Source organism: Condylura cristata, unplaced genomic scaffold, assembly GCF_000260355.1.
Source record: "Condylura cristata isolate star-nosed mole 26May11 unplaced genomic scaffold, ConCri1.0 scaffold00008, whole genome shotgun sequence".
Lineage (NCBI taxonomy): Eukaryota > Metazoa > Chordata > Mammalia > Eulipotyphla > Talpidae > Condylura > Condylura cristata.
This window is the reverse complement of record NW_004567109.1, coordinates 14,976,276-14,998,853: the sequence shown is the minus strand read 5'-3', so window position 1 is coordinate 14,998,853 and position 22,578 is coordinate 14,976,276. Positions and strand designations below refer to the sequence as shown.

At 37.4% G+C, this 22,578-nt stretch overlaps 1 protein-coding gene across 6 annotated transcripts in view; it reads left to right on the top strand.

Annotated features, from left to right (window-relative positions):
- PUM1 (pumilio RNA-binding family member 1) overlaps window positions 1-22,578 on the top strand; it is a 101,650-nt gene that overhangs the window by 59,198 nt on the left and 19,874 nt on the right. For 3 of the 6 annotated variants that reach the window (XM_004678715.2, XM_004678713.2, XM_012722462.1), the window contains 7 exons: window positions 2,483-2,576; window positions 3,875-3,976; window positions 8,271-8,422; window positions 13,497-13,635; window positions 14,860-15,003; window positions 15,777-16,073; window positions 17,128-17,364. In XM_004678715.2, the coding sequence (XP_004678772.1) occupies window positions 2,483-2,576; window positions 3,875-3,976; window positions 8,271-8,422; window positions 13,497-13,635; window positions 14,860-15,003; window positions 15,777-16,073; window positions 17,128-17,364 (1,165 nt within the window). Of the gene's footprint in view, window positions 1-2,482; window positions 2,577-3,871; window positions 3,977-8,270; window positions 8,423-13,496; window positions 13,636-14,859; window positions 15,004-15,776; window positions 16,074-17,127; window positions 17,365-22,578 lie in introns of all 6 variants that reach the window. The other 3 variants (XM_012722463.1, XM_012722461.1, XM_004678716.2) reach the window with 2 other exon arrangements.

The window sequence follows — 22,578 nt, the reverse complement described above, 5'->3', positions numbered from 1 at the left end:
GCTTTAACCGCTGCGCCACCAGGGAGGGCCTCACTATACATTTTTTATGTTATGTTTACAGATACAATGCAAATGCATAATGATTAGTTATGTGCAATATTAAAATCATGCGAAATAAGGAGAAGACTTAGGGAAGAGCACTGGTAGTACTGGTTAAATTAGCAAATCAAGATGACGCCAAGAGTCACATTCTGAACACACCATTTTTATTTCTCTAGCTTCATGTTATAGCACCTAGCTAATAATAGGTGCTTTAAAAAGATGTTTGTTGCCACGGGATTACAACTGGAGATGGGAAAAGACACAAAATGATGTAAAAATAAACTATAATAATAATTTAAAAAGATGTTTGAAATGAATTATTTTGTTTGCAACACAACAAAGAAGGTTAGAAGGACGAGATTAAAATTAACACTGTGAGAAATGTTAAATATTCTAAAAAGTTTAGACTGGGAAAATTCTAAGGACCCATTAAAGAGACAGTATATATTTAGTTGAGCCACCAGGTGCTCTTACACCTTGGGGAAAATGTGAAAGCAATTTCCCATGATTTTGCTTGTTTTCTGTCACCTGGCTGTGCTTCCTGTACTATACGACATGTCCTTTAAGGAAAAACAAAAGTGTTGTGAAATAAAGTTGCTGTAACAATCACAAGATCACAGTTTCTAAGGAGTACTCTGGCTTCCTTCCTGGAGTGAACAAGTGTTGATGTGTAGTTGCCAGTATTTCCTTGGAAGACGTATTTTATGAAAAGCCTAATATGAAACTTGATCTTTTTTTAACCTTTGAAAGTCAAAGTCTATTTTTGGAATCTTTTTGTAGGGTTACTTTTGGCATTCACACTGTAAAAGGCAAAGACATATTTTACACTGGTCTTTAGAAAAATGAATATATAGAAATAAGGTGAGGATGGTCAGCATGTTCAAGATATTCACCTTATTATGTATAGTCAGTCTATTAATATATTAGAGACATAAAAATAGCCAAACTATAGGGTAAAGTCTCTCTGCTGCCTAGGATAACATTAAAAGTCCATTTGTAAAGTGGATTATTGTTAACTCCTTATAACTAAAATTATCGAGTCTCTTTATGAAGGCGCCTATAAGTCTTATCTGTAGTGTTTGTTGTATATCATCCAGTGACTCAGCTGAACTGCTGAAAAATTCTATAGGGAGGGCATATAGATGGATGGTCATCCTCAAGGATTTCCTTTCAGTAAGCTCTTTGGGTCTGATTTCAGCAAATAAAGAAGTCTTCAGTATGACTTGGAGGGAGGTTCATCTCAGCACTCCCAAACCAGGCTATTAGCAGCTCCTTTCCTTGTCACAGCAGTGCCATTTGGACTAAGACCTAAAACATTTTATTCAATTTCGTATCCCAAGTTCCTTGCACAGTGCCTCATAGGTATTGTTTCATAAATATTTGTTGAATAAATGAATTATTGGCTTATACATTAACATAGAATCTCGGGGTATCCTTAATATCAAGGTTAGTGAACCTTTTCCCTTTTTTGACAACTAGAACGTATGCTCAGACTACTGAGTGCACAGCCTAAGTTTTGTGAGTAGCAGCTATTTTTCTGTTTTATCCCCTCCCTATAAAAAATAGGTACCCTAAGAAACTGGAGCTCCCCAGATTTGGGTAGTTTCTAATTTCCTCATTAGGGTGTATTGCTAGATCCTATAGAAACATTTCCTCTGGAAGAGGTAGCCAAAGAACAAAATGAGTACTTTTCATATTACTTTTCAAAATGTGAGTAGGTGAGGCTTAATTTGAATCAGTGTTTTTGTGTCTTTTGGGTATATACCTAGGAGTGGGATTGCTGGGTCGTATGGAATCTCCATTTTTAGCAGTTTGAGAAACCTCCAGTTTTCCGTAGTGGCTGTACTGGTTTGCCTTCCCACCAGTAGTGCAGGAGAGTTCCTTTTTCTCCACATCCTCACCAACATTTGTTGTTGCTAGTTGTTTTAAGATGTGCTATTCTCACTGAGGTGGTATCTCATTGTGGTTTTAATTTGCATCTCCCTTATTACAAGTGATGTTAAACATTTTTTCATATGCAAGAGAGGTTTAATTTGAAATGTTTGTGGGCTTTCAAAAGAACTGAAGGAATATGACTTTAGTTGTGTGGTGAGTCATTTTGTAGTATATTTGTTTAATTTTTAATTGTCCTTTGAAGTAGGCAAGACTGTCAGCACTGTTGGCAGCCATTGGGGCATTTGTGTGTATGTTTATGGTTCAGGGGACATAGTAATCTGCAAAGTAGTCAGCACGTGGGAGCTGGGTCCACAAAATTGAAGTAAAGAAAAAGGAAAGAGAACCAAGCATCTCAACATCATGGGAATGGAGTAAGGCATAAGACATTTTTTGTTTAAATTAATGTGCCTAAATAAGGGTTTTTTAAACATTTGTATTCAAAGAGATCTTAAAATTATTTCATGAGAGATTCTCTAACTTCTCCATGTCTTTTTTCTTACATCAGTTATTCCAAAGACCGAATGCACTTGCTGTCCAGCAGTTGACAGCTGCTCAGCAACAGCAATATGCACTAGCAGCTGCGCATCAACCTCACATCGGTAAGTTCCTAAGTCTATAGCGTGCTTGTTATAGGGGTTGCAGCTGTGTTATGATAGCCGGCTATTGTGCAGTGTAGTAGTAGACATTGATAATGAAAGTCTGGACAAATCCTCTCGTCCAGTCACCTCTGGTGACATTTCTTATTTTGGATTCATCTTTTAGACCTCAACTCACGATTTCTTAGTATTCAGCTAATGCTCTACCACAGGTGTTTCAGTATTTATTTTTAAAAAAGATTTATTTATTTATTTGTGGTTATTTATTTATGGTTATTTGTACTGGGGTACATGCCAGAGGTACAGGGGAGAGGGTGAGAGGCTTCATGAGAGACAGAGTGGGGAGCAGAACAGACAGATTGACGAAGTACACTGCTGAAAGGAGCAGTGGGCAAGAAAGGAGAGGTCTGCTGCCATGTGGGTCACCACCAGGGCGGGGATTGAACTTGTACCAAAGCAGCTGCCACCAGCTTCACAGTGCTGCACTTTAACCCACTGCCCTACCGGGGAAGGCCTGTTTCAGTATTTACTGTGCTGACTAGTAGTGATTAGCAGAAACTCTTGTGGTAAGATTAGATGAAATTGATAAAATAACGGTTTTGACCTTGGGTTTGAATAGGGTGATACATCAACTTTCCATCTTATTAAGTAGCAGGTAGTACTATCAGTCTATTTCCAAGTAACATGTATTGAAATTTTTTGAAAGTATGCTCATATAACTAAAGTAGCCCTGCCCATTTCCTATAGCAGTTTTGACTTAACTATTGTTTTGTTTTATGGGCCCCCCGCCCCTCCCCCAAACAAAGCATTCCACATGTAAATAAGTACAAATAGGATTTTTTTTTTAAATGTGCCAAAGTAGTAGAAAGGAGAGTGCCAGTCATGGATTATGGTATGCCATAGAAGAAAAGATTGCTCCCATCATAGATTAATTAAGGCCTGGTATATTTTGTCAGCAGTCTGGCATTTTATAATTGTAGATGGCAGTCTTTATAAATAGCATGTATTTTCTTTGAGGAAAACTGTTTAGAAAATCTTTTAGAAATTGTGCTGAATCATAAGTCAAATAAGCAATTCTAATTCTTTAGCAAAGTTTAATGAAAGATCGTAGTAAATAGTACCATAACCTTTAGTTACAGGGCTTATGTTATCTTTTAAAAATTTCTCTTTACTCTCAACCTACACTAGCTTGTCTGTTTTCTTTAACTATGACCCAGAATGAAGAACTAAACTATGTAGGTATTTGGTAGGGCTTCAGTTTTAGTCAAATTTGTTTTTACTGACAGGTATGTTTTCAGCAGGTTTAGCTCCCGCTGCATTTGTCCCCAACCCATACATCATCAGTGCTGCTCCCCCAGGGACGGACCCCTACACAGCTGGATTGGCTGCAGCAGCGACACTAGGTGAGATATTCTGCTAGAAGGCTGTTTGAGATTGGCATGCATTCTGTATTATTCTTACCCTAATCCTTGTCTCCAGTGGAGATTTTGCTCTTGATTTCCAATGTCATCTACCGGCCAAGTGAATATCTCTGCTTAGGTATAATCTGAGACCTGAACATGTCCAATGGCAAATTAATCAGCTACCACATATATAGGTATTTTGATAAATGGACCAGTTGCTCATATGTTTATTTTGGGCCTCTTTTCTTCTTGTTCACATCTTTCTGCTATCTTTGATCTGCTGTTGTCTAGGTCCTTATATTCAATGCCTAGAATTTTGCAGCTGTTCTCCCATACGCACAGCTGTTTTGCTTGGTTCTCTTTCTTGCTGTGCTCCCTTAAATTGTTCAAGAAAAACTATTCCAAACAGAAATCTTACCCTTTTTAAAAACTCTTTGTTGATTTCCAACTTATCCATCCAAATATGGTATACTGCCCTTACTATCAGACATGGATAGCCATTACAATTTACTTGGTTAGTGGGTAAGATGTGTTCCTCAAAATCAGTATTTTTAAGGAAACTTTGTTCCAAAGATTAGTGAGGATTAGTACTGTGTGCATACAGCCTACATTCATACCACCCTGTCTCTCTCTATATTGACTGCTATTGGTTTCCCTCACATAATATTATACTGATTTTTTTAAGATTGTTGCAGTTAAATGTTGGCTTAAGCTGCTTTGTTTTTGGGCGTTATTTCTGCTTAGTCTCCTATAGTAAATTATTTCCATTCTTTGCCTGGGAATCTTCTTAGATGGCATTGCTGACCCTCTTGCTCTATTACTTTTTATTGGTTTGTATTTATTTGCTTGTGGGTATATGCACATATTTTTCTCTCCCTTGAGATTGAACTCTTTCAAAGATAAGCACTTTATTGTTTGACTCTGTGGCTGTGACACAGTTGCTTTCACCATAGTGAGTTCATAAATGGTCGGGATCAAACTCGTGCTGCAGTGGCTGTGAAGAGATTCATAATCCTGTGCTTTAACCTGTTGCAGTACCAGGGAGGGCCCCAGAACTGACTTTTTTTTTTAACATCATTCTTCATTTTGTGCATTTTTCTTCTCAGTTGTAATCTCCATGGGCTTCCCACCATCAACTCACCTGTGTGCCATCACCATAGTCTAGGGCAATCTTCCCACCCCAGTTCTGATCCCATTCTCCCTTCCACTCCCATAAAATGTCTCTGGTTTATAGTTGTTCATTGTTTTCATTTTTACTCTACTACATTTGTTTGCCTCTCTCTCCCTTCACCCTGCCCCCCCCAATCCCTTTCGCTTCTGCTATGAGTGAAACCATCTGGTATTTTTCTTTCTTTTCTGGCTTATTTCACTAAGCATGATCTCTTCCAGCTCCATCCATGTTGCTGCAAAAGGTATGAGTTTATAATATTTGATTGCTGAGTAATATTCCACTGTGTATATGTACCACATCTTTTAAAACCATTCTTCTGTTTTTGGGCATTTGGGTTGATTCCACATCTTCCCTATTGTAAATAGAGCAGCAATAAACATGGGGGTGCAGGTATCTTTTTGAATCAGTGTTCTTGTGTCCTTTGGATAGATACTTAAGAGTAGGATTGCTGGGTCATAGGGAAGCTCTATTTTTAGCTTTTTGAGAAACCTCCAAACAGCTTTCCATAGTGGTTGTGTCAGTTTGCACTTCTGCTAGCAGTGAAGGAAAGTTCCTTTTTCTACACATCCTTGTCAACATTTGCTGTTGCTAGTTGTTTTAATATGTGCCATTCTCACTGGTGTGAGATGATATCTCGTGGTTTTAATTTGTATTTCCCAGTGATGTTGAACATTTTTTCATATGCCTGCTGTCCATCTGCATTTCTTCTTTAGAAAAATGTCTTTGTTTTTGTTGAGTTAGTCAGCTCTTGTGTACCTTTGTGATCATTCCTTTGTTTTTAGTATTGTGTGCAAATATTTTCTCCCAATCAATGGGATGTCTCTTTGTTTGGTGTAGTGTCTCTCTTACTGTACAGAAGCTCTTTAACTTGCTGTAGTCCCAGCTATTTATCATTTCCTTCACTATAGTTGCTTTGGGTGATGTATCTTTAAAGATATTATTGAGGTGTAAGTTATGCAGAGTTTCGCCTATCTTTTCTTCAAGATATTTTATGGTTTTGGGTCTTATATGTACTTCTTTAATCCATTACAAGTTGTTTTTTTTTTTTTTTTTTACAAGGTGCGAGGTAGTAGTCTAGCTTCATTTTTTTGCATGTAGTAGTCCAGTTTTCCCAACATCATTTGCTGAACAAACTTTCTTTGTTCTATTGCATATTCTTTGCTCCTTTGCCAAAAATAAGCTGTCCATAAACTTGTGGGTTTATATCTGGGTTTTCTATTAGAATTCATTGTTTTGTATGTCTGTTCTTATTCCAGTACCATGCAGTTTTGATTATTATGACTTTGTTGTATAGCTTGAAGTCTGGGATTGTGATACCTCTGGTCTCTCTTGTTTTAGTCGGGAGAGTTTTGGCTGTTCAAGGTTTTTTGTGGTTCCATATAAATCTCATCAATATTTGTTCTATTTTTTTGAAGAATGTCATTGAGATTTTTATTGGAATAGCATTGAATTTGTATATTGCTTTGGTAGGATGGCCATTTTAATGATGTTAATTCTTCCAATCCATGAGCAGGGGGATGTCTTTCCATTTCTTTGTGTCTTCTTGTATTTCTTTTATCAGAGCTTTATAATTTTCTTTGTATATGTCCTTCACCTCTTTTGTTAGGTTTATTTCCAAGTACTTGATTTTCTTGTTTCTATTGTAAAAGAGATGATTTTTTTTTATTTCTACTTCTGATTGGTTGTTTGTGTATAGGAAGTCTACTGACTTTTGTGACACAAAGCGTTTTTAACGTGCCTCGAGCCTACATGCATAGCTTTGGTTTGTGGAAGAAACCTGAGGACTCAGAATACCCATCTAAACAGTGGATAATTCCCCCCCTCATTAACATTAACAACAGAATAATGTTGTTGGGGGAAGCTGTTATTCCAAATTAGAAATGGTAGAGCAATATTGGACAGCGATTTAATTGGGCTTATTTGTGTTTTAGAAGCCTAGTAAGGGTAAGCAAAAAATGTAATGATTTATTTGGACTTAGGCATATGTTTCTATAAGGTTAGCTGTTAAAGTCAGAATAACTTCAACTTTTTGAAAGTTATTTGGACCTGCATTGTAAGGTACAGATACTCTCTTTTTTCCACCTCTTTGGTAAGGTACAGATATTCTTAACCAAGTTGCAAGTATTTTAAACTCTGCTTTTAACTAAGAAAGTTCGATTTGGAGATATATTTTGCAGATTTGATGGCTGACTTGAACTTTTGTCTTAACAAATATACAGCCTTGGTGTTTCTTACCACCACATGAGAGAAATTCTTGATTAACTTTTCTGCCACACCTGGGTTGTTGTATGTACAGCATTGTTGCCTGTTTACTACTGAGTGGCAGACTATCCTGTTTCTTGTTGTCAAAGAAGGTAAACAGGTTATTAGGAATAAGACAGAATGTTAAGCATTGTTAGGGTACGCAAGAAATCAAAGTATTATATTTTTGTTTCTCTTCAACTTTGACTTAAATTTAAAATTTCATGTATCAGTGTCCAAATGTAGTTCTGTGGAATGACCTTTGCAACTTTAAAAATAGATATTGGAAGACTAAACATCCTGAAAATTGAACAATGGGTTGCCTGGGTTTTGTTTTCAGAATATTTGATTGATTTTCATCTTTCTAGAGTAAATGAAACACTGGGATCCCTTTCCCTGTGAATCACCTTAGGTGCCATCTTTGCCATAGAAAGCAGGAATTCTATCTTTTGTTCTGTTCTGTCACTTTGAGCACACATACTCTTCATATATTTCTTTCTGACACACACTTTGTCTACATTTGTTCTTTCTTTTTCCGGGAAAAATATGTCTGTCTTTCTGTCCAAGGCCAATTCTGCCATCTGTTCTTAAACCCTCCCTTTCCAATTTCTGTTTGTCAAACGGTGTCTGTATATCTGTAAGTTTGGTCTTTTCACTAGCTGCTTTGCCTATTCCCGATGGTATTACTGACTTTGGAAACTTTGGTGTGGGGATATTATATGATATCTTTTATTTTCCAAAAACAATTAATGATTAGAATGAATCGGTATATCATTCATTTAATGGTTTGCATTGGGATCTGCTGAGTCACATGTAGTTTTGGGAAACCCTGATTATTCTTACTAGTTTAAGCTTTTCTAAATCTTTTCTTACTATTTTTAGGTCCTGCTGTGGTCCCTCACCAGTATTATGGAGTTACTCCCTGGGGAGTCTACCCTGCCAGTCTTTTTCAGCAGCAAGCTGCAGCTGCTGCAGCAGCAACTAATTCTGCTAATCAGCAGACCACCCCACAGGCTCAGCAAGGGCAACAGCAGGTAAATGTAAACAAAAGTGTGAATTCTAGTTGTTGTATACAATTAAAAAGTATGGTTGTGCCTAATAGGAAACATTGCAAAAAGGGTGAGTTCCTTCTCCATGTTTGTATCTGATTTCAGGCTCAGACTTAACTGTGCTTACTGAATGCCTCTTATGTGTCAGGTCCTTTGTCTCTGTCGCTAATTAAGGCACAGAGTAAACAATTTGCATATGAAAAACTGCTTTGACAATTGCCCTGTTAAGGGCATGTAGCTATTAGCAAGTAGCAAAAGTGAGTATTCAAACTGATAGTAAATTTTTTTCCTGCCATACTCTACAGTTAGTGCTAAGCACTGTCTCAGATCATGTACAAATAGCTTGCTACCATAGGAGATATTCCAGTTCTTCAGATTGCATATTCAAACACTGAATAGATGGGATAGAAATCTTACACCTTTTAAAAACTTAGAGTAACAAGAGCATTTTAATTTAGTTGGGAAAGGCGATACTTTACAGCAAAACTATGTTATTTTTAAATCTTTCTTAAGGTGGAGTTTTTTTAGGTTTAAACCTATACTGAATGTTTTCACACCATGCCTACCACCAAAACCCCAGTTAATGTTCATTGAGGTCCTTAGCACCCAGGCCTCTCCTGCTTCCATCCCATCACCCTTTCCTTCAGGTTGCCTCAGTTTTGCAGTCAACTATCAAGGGGTTGTTTTGGTTTGGTTTTACCTATTGTGTTTTATTTTAAATAAGCCATTTTCTCTGGCTTACTAGAAGTAACTCCAGTTTATTGTTGAAAATTGTAACTTGGAAACTTAAAATCACCTTTAAGCCCTCATGTCAAAAAAACCCCAAAATTTTCTAGTTTGTCATTCTATCCTATTAATTTCTTGCTGGGATTCTGCCCACTTCGTTTAGCTTTTTTTTTTCCCCTTTGCTATGTTATTTAAGGTTCTTTTAAAAGACATTTTCTGGCCATATTTCATTCCATTCACTAGCATACCATATATTCTTTGACTAACCCATTGCTACTTGATATTTAACTAGCAATATTTTGGTGCTATAACTAAAACTAATATCTTTTGCATAAATCTGTAATTATTTCCATGGTATAAATGCCTAGAGATGCAAATGAAATAAACATTTATATTTGATACGCATCATCAGATAAAAGTTGTCTCTTGAGACAAACCATTGTGCTCGTATAAGCACACGTGGTGTGATAAACAAGAATCCTTTGCTTTTTTATCGATTGCATTAAGAAGAGAAAATACATGTTTAATTTATTTAGATTCCATAAAATAATAAGAAAAACAGGTCTAATTTCTTCTGGTTCAGTATTTTTATAGTGTGATTTTTTTTTTTAATTTTGGAAGCTAGTACACAATTTTCTATGTAGTAGATAGAATTCTAGTACTACAGATATAAGGGAATATGGAAATAATTTATTGACAGATTCAGTAATACTTGTTAATAAATTTCTTAGTAGATTATTCTCTGAATAACCTATATTTGTGTGATGGTTTTTAATTTTTTTTAAGATTATTTATGCATACAGAATGAGGGTACAGGCCATAGGTGAAGGGGCAGAGAGAGGTGAGGGAGATGTGGGAGGCAGTGGGGAGCAGAACAGGCTGACTGATGAAGTACACTGCTGAGGGGAGCAGCAGTCGGTTCAGGAGATGTCTGCCACACCATCACCTCCAGGGTGGGCGGGAATTGAAGTCGTGCTGAGGTGGCTTTAGCTTCTTAGTGCTGTACATTTTAACTTCCAATGTTACTTATTCTGGTTTCTGGCTTCACTTACAGGCAAATGTGGTTTTCCTGGATGAACTCCTTTCTCATAGTCATTTTATCCGAAAGCATTTGTTCTAGGCATTTTCACTATATTCTGATTGTTGAAACTGCGAAGTCAGTGACATTCCAACCACTTCATTTTTAATTCTAACCACTTCATCTTTTCATTTCTGTTTCAACCTTCTCCAGGGTTCCTTTGACACCTGATAAACATTTCATTCTTTTCTGTTTAGAATGACTAGGGAAAAAAAGAATATCCTAAGTATGGGGTTAAACCTCGTCATGATTTGTTATTGGATAATATGTTTTGATAGATGAGAGTGTATGGTGGCTTCTGAACACTCTAAATGATGATGATTCTACCAGCCATGGTGAACTATAGAGAATTGAATGACTATTAATTATAATATTGGTTGCTTTCAAATTTTGAGTTTAAATCAGCATCTTCAAAAGAAATGTGAATTTAGGGCCTTCCTGGTGGCTCGAAAGGGGTTAAGTCTCAGCACTGTAAATCTCTCCTCAGCCATTGCAACATGAGTTTGATCCCCTGCCAGGGAGGTGAACCACATGGCACAGCAGACCTCTCTTGTTTTACCTGCTGCTCCCCTCAGTAGTGTATTTCAGTCAGTCTGTCTGTTCTGCTCCCTGCTCTGTCTCTGGTGAATCCTCTCATGGCCCCTGCACCTCTGGCCTATACCCAGTTCTTATATGCATAAATAAACAAACCCCCCCCCCCAAAAAAAAAAAAAGGAGATGTGGGGCCCTCCTTGGTGGCACAATGGGTTAGGACGCAGCTACTGCAGTGTGAGTTTGATCTCTGGCCCCGGAGGTGACCCACATGGTGTGGCAGACCTCTCCTGCCCCGCCCACTGCTACTTCCTCAGTTGGCCTGTTCTGCTCCCCACTCCCCACTCTGTGTTTTACCGCCCCTGCACCTCTGACTTGTACCCCAGTTCTGTATGAATAAATAAATGTTTTTTTTTTTTTTAAAGAGATGTGAATTTAATAGCTTCAGCATTGTGGAGATAGGTAATAAACAATCTGCTAGGTTAGTGCTTTGTAAATACATGCTCAATCTTATTTTTTGTTGATTTTGCTAGATTTTAAGATGTTACATGGGGAATTTTATATATTTGTTTCCATAAAATTCAGACTTGACAACTATTGATTACATTAAAATTCATGAATGTTGGTGATTGACTTAAGACCTTGGATTTATGCTCAAGATGTACCCCACAGATGTTTAGAGAACAGACAAATGGAGGTATTTTGCTTGCTCCCTACATTAAAATGGGACTCAGTTAACTCTTTTGATGACTTTTTCTTCAGATTCTTTGCCCACTCCCTGCCTCCTGTCCTTTCACACAGCTCTTAAATAGCAGTTTTGAACTATTGGTGTTTACCATATGTCTATTCATATTGTTAACATTTCCCAGAGAGCTCTTCTGGGATATTTTTGTGCATTTTCTAAGTCTTGGTTCAGACACTCACCTGTGTGATTCCCTTGATGCTTTTAAGTAGATTGAAGTACTTTTCTTCTCCAGTTGTTTAGATTCCTTAGAAATAAATTGTCCAATATTTTGATATTAATAGTACTTGCTGGGTACCGTATATGAATTAATAGACATTATAGACATTAATTCTGATATTCTCAGTAAATCTGCAGGGTGAGTTATTTTTGTCAGTACTATTACAGATAAGAAAATAAGAGCTATTGGGTAAATTAATGTCCACACATCTCATCTTGCCAATAAGGACACTGTTGTTCACCTGATGCTCATTTAATAAAAAATGTAATTGTTGTCCTTATTCTACATTTTTAGCCAAGTGGTGGTAATTTGTACCAGATTTCTGACTATGTCATCCACAAATGAGTGTTAGTGATGGTGATTTGATAAGAATTTTGCTTTTGGGGCCCTCCCTGGTGGTACAGTGGGTTAAAGCACCGCATTATGAAGCTCTCTGAAGCCACTGCAGCACGAGCTGGATCCCTCACCAAGGAGGGAACCACATGTTGCTGCAGACCTCTCCTGATCCACCCACTGCTCCCCTCAGCAGTGTATTTAAGTGCATCTGCCTGTTCTGCTCCCCACTCAGTCTGTGTTGAATCTTCTCACCCACCACACCTCTAGCCTGTACCCCAGTTATGTAAGCATAAATAAATAAATTTTTTTTTTGCTTTTGAAAAATTACAAAGTGCATTGGTTTATAAACTTTGGTAATTAAAATGACCACAAAGGTCTTTGACAATTTTCACCTTGTGTTGTGAGTTTTGTATTGTCCCTTGCTAGAATGTATTTATTGGGTAAAATAGATTCTTCAGCATGTTCAGAATGAAAATAATTACCAGCATACCTTTATTTTATTAATAATTATAAATAAATTTATTAGTAATACACGTACTTAAATAAGATAATAAATAACTGTCATAGGGGCAGAACTGGTATTCTGTACTGAAGTGTCAGTGTTCTTGATAAATACTCATCTCTGTTTAGATTGCTATATGTTTATGGCATTTATGAATGGAAAAATAGAAACATCAAGGCCCAACTAGCTTATTGGAACCTCCTTTAAAAAAAAATCTGGCGAGCTCATTTGGGCCTTGATGAGTGGGAATAGTATTTTAGGTAAAGAAAATGTTATCATATCCCATTAAGAGAATATATTTCCTTTTAGATTCTTTTTTTAAATGACACAGATGTTTTGACTGTGTAGACAAATTACCCATATTGGTCCTATCTAAATACCCTCTCCCCTCCATTATATTATTCTTAACCTACTCTGTGTTGGAGTGCTAATAACATTATATTATGGGGTTACCATTTATTATCTGCCTCATTCATAGAATAAAGGCTGCAAGAGAGCAGAGACTATGCCTGTTCTTGCTTTATTCTGGTACTTGGCAGATGGTGATAATTGAGTGTTTAATGAGTGATTCATCATTTTTATATGCTTTGACTGCTTATAGAGGTAATACATTACAACTAAGAATGGTAGGATGAAATTGTACTGTTTGAAATGTTGTCCCATCCAAATACTAGCCAGGTCTGACCATGCTTAGTAGATGATTAATTTCTGAGATCAGACCAGATTGGGCTCATTCAAGGTGGTATGGATACAGACTTCACTATTTGAAATGTTAATTGAATTCTTATTGTAGCAGCCATGTCATATAAAACGTAATAGGAAAAGTGACTTTTAACCCTTGATTTTTGAAATCTGACTCAATTTTAGTACATATTTAGATATTTCCAATGAGACGAAAACTTTTTGATGTATTTTGTCTCCCAGGTTCTCCGTGGAGGAGCTAACCAGCGTCCTTTGACCCCCAATCAGAACCAGCAGGGACAGCAAACAGATCCACTTGTGGCAGCTGCAGCAGTGAATTCTGCCCTTGCTTTTGGACAAGGACTAGCTGCAGGCATGCCAGGTGAGGCCGTGTTGTTCCTTATACTCAAAGGAATAAAATGTATGCTTCTTGGGGGAGATTTAAAGGAGAATGGGTAGTGCTTTCAGCTTGCTTAGGTTTATCCTGACTTGACTGGCAAGGATGACATTTACTTGCCCTCACTGAGATCATAATTCATTGATGAGAGCACTAATTGTTCTGAGCCAGTCTTAATCTTTTATATTGAAGATACTTTAATCTCCACAAACTCCACCTGGAATGTGCTGTTTCCCTTTGAGGATGATCTGTTTTCTCCTTCAAGATAAGAGTAGCCAGGGGTACCTGGCACCACTCTGAAGACTTTAATCTTTACACTGATTTTTTTTTTTAAGCAGCATATTAGAAATTTCTTGATAGTCTTTGATAGTCATCTCTTACATATCTAGGATTTCTCCTGAACCAGTAGTAGAGGGTCTTTGTAGGGATCTACATATGGTTGATATGTATCTTGCATTAATGTTTTTCTTGACATACTGTTGCTTGGTGAGTATAGTTTGAGCCTTCCTTCGAAAGAGGTAATTAAGAGGTCTCTGCATAAGTTAATGGATCCTTACTGACTGGATTTATGAGTTCAGTGAGTAACACTATTTATTTTGATGGTTATTAAACATTTATATTTTATTGGGAAGTCACTTATAATTTCTCATTCAGTAGACTCTGAAAATGCCATCTCATAAGATATTTAAAAGATACAGTTAACTGAAACCTGTCTAGGTTTTTCCCTGCTAAATTGTAGGGTGTTTGTTCTTAGATTATGTGATGTGGAAGAGCTATGATTTTAATTATATGTGCCCTCTTATATAGACAAGAAAACAACACAAGGATTTCAGTCGTGGTAATCTTGATTAGTGCTGTGAGGAGCATGTTCCCTATATTGCCAATTTTCTTTCTAACACTGCGGATAATACACTGTCTTTTGTTGTGCACTTAATATGTGCCATATTTCAGGGCAGACCTTTCATATTCATCTTTTAACTGAATCTTCACTGAATTTTATAAGCAGGCATTGTTTTTCTCATTTTACAGATGAGGAAATGGGTAACCAGGGACTCATGGTCTTAATATTTTCTAAGTGGTGAACTCAGGATATAAATTTGGGTCTGTCTATCCCCCAAATTGAGTTTCTGACTATTTTCAATATTCTGGTGCCCAGAAGACAGTTGTTAGTTCCATATATATTCTTATATGTTGGCTTGCTGTTCTCAGGTTATCCGGTGCTGGCTCCTGCTGCTTACTACGACCAAACTGGTGCACTAGTGGTGAATGCAGGAGCAAGAAATGGTCTAGGAGCTCCTGTTCGACTTGTGGCTCCTGCCCCAGTCATCATTAGCTCCTCAGCTGCACAAGCAGGTGAGTGGACACCTTAATGGACTCACCTCAGAGATCTAAAACAGGTGATGTTCTTAAAATAGGGTGAAATATACTTCATCTGGCAATTCTCAACATAGTAGTTCTGCCCTGTTAGAACTTGAGAGAGAGCCAGAGCAACCTCAATGGATTCTGATTCTTTTGGTTGCAGTTACCAGCTGATACAAGTGGCACCCTTGGCAGAAGTCTCTGCCACTCTTTTCATATAATATATTGTTACTAATTTATTTATTTTTGATGGGGGTAGGGGTGGTGTTGCAGATGGGAGGGGGCATGCAGATATGGAGGAAGTGAGAGGGAGTACTGAAAAGTGGCAGAGTAGTAAGTTGGTTGGGAGATAATATGTTTTTATTTTTAGCTTTATACACATCTGTCTATATTTTTTAATGAGGGATGACAGTGGGAATATCCAGAACAGAGCAGTGTTACTGCAGAGTCTTACGAATTTGAGATTTTTAAGAAGTGGTCATAGTTAAACTTGGATACATTTGTTGTCTGTACCTATCTTAAACTGTAAACTCTTCATAAAGCCGCCAACATAGAAATTTGCTCCAGTGGTATTTTGACTTCAAATTGAAAGTCGAAATAGAATGTAGACGCTTCTATAAAGGCATCAAAGATAGATCTGTTCTTTACAAGGTTTGTATCTGCTTTCAAAAAAATATGGCAGCTTTAAAAGATTTTCATAAAAGGATAACTAAGCATGTCAGTGTGGCCAGTTCCCTTCACAGCCAATTGGTTTGCTTTCTTCATAGCTGTTGCAGCAGCCGCAGCTTCAGCAAATGGAGCAGCTGGTGGTCTTGCTGGAACAACAAATGGACCATTTCGCCCTTTAGGAACCCAGCAGCCTCAGCCCCAGCCCCAGCAGCAGCCTAATAACAACCTGGCATCCAGCTCTTTCTACGGCAACAACTCTCTGAGCAGCAACTCGCAGAGCAGCTCCCTCTTCTCCCAGGGCTCCGCCCAGCCTGCCAACACATCTTTGGGATTTGGAAGTAGCAGTTCTCTTGGCGCCACCCTGGGATCAGCCCTTGGAGGGTTTGGAACAGCAGGTAGAAATCAGACTGATGTGCTCTTAAAACCAAATTTTAATTGTTTTTGCGATCTTTATGGAACACTGACAATGCATGGAACCTTGAACAGATACCACAGGCAGATCTGGACTGAGCCCCGTGGGAATGCAGCCATCCCACAGACCTTTAGATGGTAGGCTGTTGTGATCAGTGATGCATTTGGGGCCTATTTCAGGTTTACACTCATGTAGCTATTTGCTTATACTTTCATAGTTTGCTTGAAGGGAAGGAAAACCTGGGAAGGATTTTGCAGGCTTTGGGAAGAACAAGGAGAATGTATAGAAATGTGGATGCTAAAAATAGAGGGATGATATCAAAGATAACAGAGTAGTATACTCCACATTCAAGACTGAGCTGAATGGGTGCCTTAAACAATCAGTTTTCTCCAGTCTTTAGAGAAGAATTAAGGTGAATCTGGTGGAAAAGTAGAGAAAAGGATACTAGAACAGTATATATTTAATGTTTTGATGGAAATAAAAAACAGGAAAGTGGTGAGGTAAGCAGTAGGATAATTGCAGTGTTTGTCAAACAATGTGATCGCAAAACAGAAGGGCATGTTGAATTGGGGGCTAGTAAAGCTTCTTGACTGAATCCATTGAGGCTTTCATATATAAGTCTTGTGGAGTCTGCAGGCCAGTTAACCCATTTACAAATCTTTTTTTTTTCTGTACTCCATTTCCACTGGAACTTTTGGGTTGATGAAAGGCATTCTTTCTAGCCCATTTTCTTTCACCTTTTCCATAGCTTATGTGACTGTTGACTTTTGAACCTTCCCCTACACTGTAAATCTACAACACAAAAGGAAGGTAAATTTAGCAAGTGATGTTTTGAACTAAAATTTCATGCTAACCTGAGCCATGTCCTCTTTATTACTTTCCCTGTCCATAGAACTGCCACATGAACAGTTAGGCTGTCTCTGCTGACAAATTTGCGGTGGTAAGGAGTCTGGATCAAAATGTTAGGAACAGGTCACTGGGCTTGTTCTTCGAAGAACAGGCCTGTTCTTATCTGCATTGTTTTAATTCCATTTTAGTTGCAAACTCCAACACTGGCAGTGGCTCCCGCCGTGACTCCCTGACTGGCAGCAGTGACCTTTATAAGAGGACATCGAGCAGCTTGACCCCCATTGGACACAGTTTTTATAACGGCCTTAGCTTTTCCTCCTCTCCTGGACCCGTGGGCATGCCTCTCCCTAGTCAGGGACCAGGACATTCACAGACACCACCTCCTTCCCTCTCTTCACATGGATCCTCTTCAAGCTTAAACCTGGGTAAGAACCATTACTCTACCACCACCTTGAACTCAAGTCTCTTGCCACTGATGACATTAGAAGCACTTTGCATAAGCAAAGGACAGTCCCTTTATCCTAGAAGTATCCTGTACCTTCCTTAAAAGTAATTCATGTTACTTAGGTTGTACCTTAGATCGCAAAAATATTTTGGATTTATTGAAATTTGGGTGCAACCGCTGTATATCCACTTCAGATTTAGCATGACCATCTTGTTCTTTGGCTACTTGTGAGGGTCTTTCATTATAAACATAGCATAGGTTCATTTTAAATAAAGCTGCGAAACACAAAATAAGACTGTATTCCCATAGTATCATCACTGAAATATCACAGTATTTTGCCTGATTTTTCAGACTCCTCCCCAGGTATAAGCTGAATATCTTTTACACATAATGCATCTTATCTTGCCAGGGTTTAAAAGAAAATGTATGTGCAAATTAGTATGCTAATAAATAGACGTGTTTCGACTTATACATTTAGGTTGTTAAAAGATACTGGATCTTTAAACATTGCCATTGAGATCTTTGAAAATGAGGAGGAAGAGAGGATCCTAAACAGTAGATTAGAATGAAAAACGTGTATTAATTAGCACTTTGGATGGCAAAAATTCCTAAGTATTTTTAATAGATGGGAAATGGTTTCTTACCTCAGAAACTTGGTACACACTTCCTTTTCCCAATTCATTATTGAAATTGGATTTGAATACTTATTTATTTCCTAGATGGGGAAGTTGAAGCAAAGAAGTGATGTAAAATTAATCATGCAAGCTGGGGCACTTTTGAGAGTGAGTGGCAGACTTATTAATAATTATGCTGTGATCACAGACCTAAATCAGGGTTTTCCTGGGAAAAATCATGTATGGCCACTTTACCTCGAATATTCAGAGTATTCTAAATATATCTAATTAAAACAATTTTTAGAGTAGTTTTAGATTCATAGCAATATGCAAGAGCAGGTATAGAGATTACTTCTGAGTGGTCCATTTGTTACAGTTACTGAATCTTCATTGACACTTGATTATTAGCTGAAGTCAATAGTTTACATTGACTTCTGTCACTTTTTTGACAATCAAAATTAAAAATAAAGACACGCCATGCTTACATTTGGAGAGACTAAAAAATGGAAAATGATTTACAAATTATAAAAATTGTCACTGGATAGGGTAATATATTCTAGAATTTTGTCTCTGAGTTTGAATGACATAAGTTTTAAGGCAAAACATTGTGTGTGTGTGTGTGTGTGTGTGTGTGTATGTATCCTAAAATTTCACATGGTAATAACATAGTTAAAAGATTCATTGTCTCAGCTGATATGTGGACATTACTTTAGAAAAGTTGTAAGGACTTTCCATAATGATGTCAAAGGAAAATGTGATACGTGATATTGCAGTGCTTCCTAGTGACAGAGTACCTGACTTTACAGACTGAGGGTTAATATAAAACTTGAAGGGGTAAAGGAAACTTACAATTTAGTGTATATTGAAATGAACTTTTATTGTGTAATTATTACCTGCTGCTGTTAATGGTCTTGGGTGTTGCACATACATGCCTGGAAGGTATATACATTATGCCAAAATGAGGAAACTGACTTTAAATACCTTCTGGGTTTTCTCATTTCTGTACATATTTCTAATCAGTCCTCTTTTACTCTATAACATGCAGTATTGGTGTGTATCCTATCACATGATATTCCTGGAGTATTGCCTAAATTAGTGCATTATCAGATCCAGAAATCTTACTTTTAATTGTTTAAAAATTCAAATGGTTCATCTTACTGAATATTAAGCAAATGAGTGCTGCAAAAATTATTTTTGTAGAGTACAGATAGTACATATTTAACCTTGATAGTCAGATGGTCTCTGTAGTGAGTGTTCACCTCTGCTGTTGAAGTGCAAACAGCAACAGGCAAGATGTAAATGAATGAGTGTAGTTATTTTCCATTGACTTACAAAATTGGTGGCAAGCCAGATTTGTCCTGTGGGCTGTAGCTTGTCTACCTCACAACTTTAATAAATGCTGTGGCTCTTGGTGTTTGAAAATGGAGCTGGAAACATACTTTGCATGCATAGTGCCTTTCCTCTTTCCAATAGAAATATTTTTTCTTAATTTATGTTTCCACTGTGAAGTAGGAAATAACCATGGGTGTGAGTTATTTCTTATTTTAATGGTTTGCTATCTGCTTAGTTTTATTCTTAACATGTCTTTTCTTTAAAGAAAATTTGCCTTGCTTAATTAAGCAGTTTGGTTGTGTGTGTTTACGTTGGCCTGTCACTTGCATTTACTCCTTAAACCATTCAGCTGTCCGAGGAGGAATTTTGTGTCATGATCAGTAGAGCTTTGCCTTTCTTCCCTGTTTCCTCGAGCAGTGGGTTTTGCTTTAGTCTTTTCTTTTAATTGAGAAACTTGAATCTTAACTTAGGTTAAATAGATAGGTGGAACTTGGTTTCTAGTAGTGTCCATACAAAGACCCTAAAGACATTTTGATGCAAGAAACCTAGCATCTTTGTCAGGAATTTATTAGACAACCTAATACAGCTGCTTCTGTTAAAATTGCTTCACTACTGATGGAGCTGTCAGTTTTTGGGTCACTAAAAGCCATACTATAGCATATTCATTACTCATATAACATATTCATTATGTTACATAGACACACAATAATATAATTCTACACATTCAATATGGTTTAATGATTTTCATAATATGACATGGCCAGTGAATGCCTGAATGTACATTCCAGTTTCTATTTCTGTTATCCCTGTGTGATTCTTTTCTCCACATCGTTTTCACACTCTTTAAATAGTCACACATGAGTGTTTAGGATACTTTGAAAAAAAAAAAAAATCAGCTACCTCATTTGTAATTCAGTGGTTACATGTTGAATCCCTACCTAAAATTCTTCAATGCTTTTTTAATTACCTGTTGTTAAAGACCAAATTTCTTTAAAAGCAAAAATTTTATTGAGTTATATCTCATATATCATAAAATTCACCTATTGTAAGTATATAATTCAGTGACTTAGTTTTCAAATTTGTGCAATTATCAAATGAGTTGTAGAATTTTTACATCCCCTGAGTAAAATTTCTCATGACTATTTACAATTAGTCTTCATTTCTACCCTCAGTCCCATTTGTTTTACATGAGCCTTTTCTGGACATTTCATGTAATGGAATCTTACATTATGTTGCCTTTTTTGTTGGGCTTCTAGACTTATGCATGATTTAGAGATTCACCCACAACATAATATTTGTCAGTGGTTTGTTCTTTCTGCTTATGAACAGTGTTCCATTTTACTAATCTACCACATTTTCCTAACCACTCACAAGTGAACATCTTTTGGTGATCATGTTTATCTATAAGAAATAGTGAACATTTGTATGTATGTCTTCATGTTTTCATTTCTTTAAAAAATACAGTTGTTTAATTGTATGTAAATTTTATGTTAAACTTCTTGAGAAACTGCAAACCTGTTTAAGTTGGTGCATCATTTTATATTCCTACCAGTAATGCATAAGGATTCCACTTTCTCTTTACCCTCACATTTTTTTTTATTGAGGTATAATTGACATTAGTTTCAGGTATATAACATTTATCTATATTACATAGTGATCACTAGAGTTAACTTCAGTGAACAACTTAACCATTCTGAGCTACAGCATTTTTTTCCTTAATACAGAGTTTTTTTGTTTTTTGTTTTTGTTTTTCTTTTTTTAAGATTTATTTATGCATACAGAACTGGGGTACAGGCCAGAGGTGCAGGGACGGTGAGAGACTTCACCAGAGAGAGAGTGGGGAGCAGAACAGGCTGACTGACAAAGTACACTGCTGAGGGGAGCAGTGGGCGGGTCAGGAGAGGTCCGCCTCGCCATGTGGTCACGTGGGGCGGGGATCGAACCCATGCTCTAATGGCCTTAGCCTCTCAGTGGTGTGCTTTAACCCACTGCGCCACCAGGGAGGGCCTACAGCATTTTTTTTTTTTAAAGTGTGATATGAGGAGATCTCTTAGCAGCTTTAAGAGCAAACTCTTAGCAACTTTCAAATGTGGATTACAGCTAACTGTAATAACGATACTGTACTTTAGATTTCTTTTTTAAAAAAGATTTGATTTATTAATGTATACAGAAGCTTGATGTAGGCCAGAGTTTGGGGGAGTAAGAGGATTCATCAGAGACAGAGTGGGGAGCAGAACAGCTGGATTAATTGAAACACACTGCTTGTAGGCGAGGCAGGAGAGGTCTGCTGCGCCATGTGGGTCAGCTCCCTGGCCGGGGATTGAATTTGGGCTGCAGTGGCTGTGGATAGGTTCCTAGTGCTGAGACTTATAATCTCTTGCACCACCAGGGTGGCCCACTTTAGACATACGTGATTCAGTTTATAACTGGATATATATATATATATATATATAACTGGATATATGTAGTTTTTGATCTTCTCAAGATGCACCCATGTGCCATACCCTTCCTTTCTCTGCTTGCGTGTGCCACCCCCTCCTCACCCCCATTAAACCACAAATCCATTCTCTGAATTTAAAAGCTTGGTTGGGTGTTGTGAGGTCATATGGTGTTTTGTTTTTCTCTGACAGCATTAGTTCTTACATTGCTTAGTTAATATAGCTATTATGGTCTTAATTTCCACTTTCCTTGTGGCTAATGATGTCGAGCATCTTTTCGTGTGTTGATTAACCATTTGTATAACTTGGTGAGATGTCTACTTATTTTTTGCTTATATTTTCATTGTGGTGTTTGATTTTTTTTTAAAAAGAGAGCTGTAAGTCATATATTCTGGACGCTAGTAGCTAATTAAATATGTGCAAAACACATGTCTGCATTTTTTAATAGTGGAAGTACATTAGTTACTAATTTTGATGAGATCCAGTTTTATCACTTTGGTATAGAAATTCTTTGGCTCTCCCTGGGCCAAAGGTTGGGATGCAGCACTGCAAGCTAGCTACAGCGATTCAGTGAGAGTTCAACCCTGGAGTGATCCACATGGCGTGGTGGCAGACCTCTCCTGGCCCACCCGCTGCTCCCCTTAGCAGTGTACTTCTTCAATCTGCCTGTTCTGCTCCCTGCTCTGTCTCTGGTGAATCCTCTCACCCCCCCCACCTCTGGCCTGTACCCCATTCTGTATGCATAGATAAATAAACCTTTAAAAAAAAAAGAAATTCTTTGTCTAACTTAAATCTTAAAAATTTTCTTCT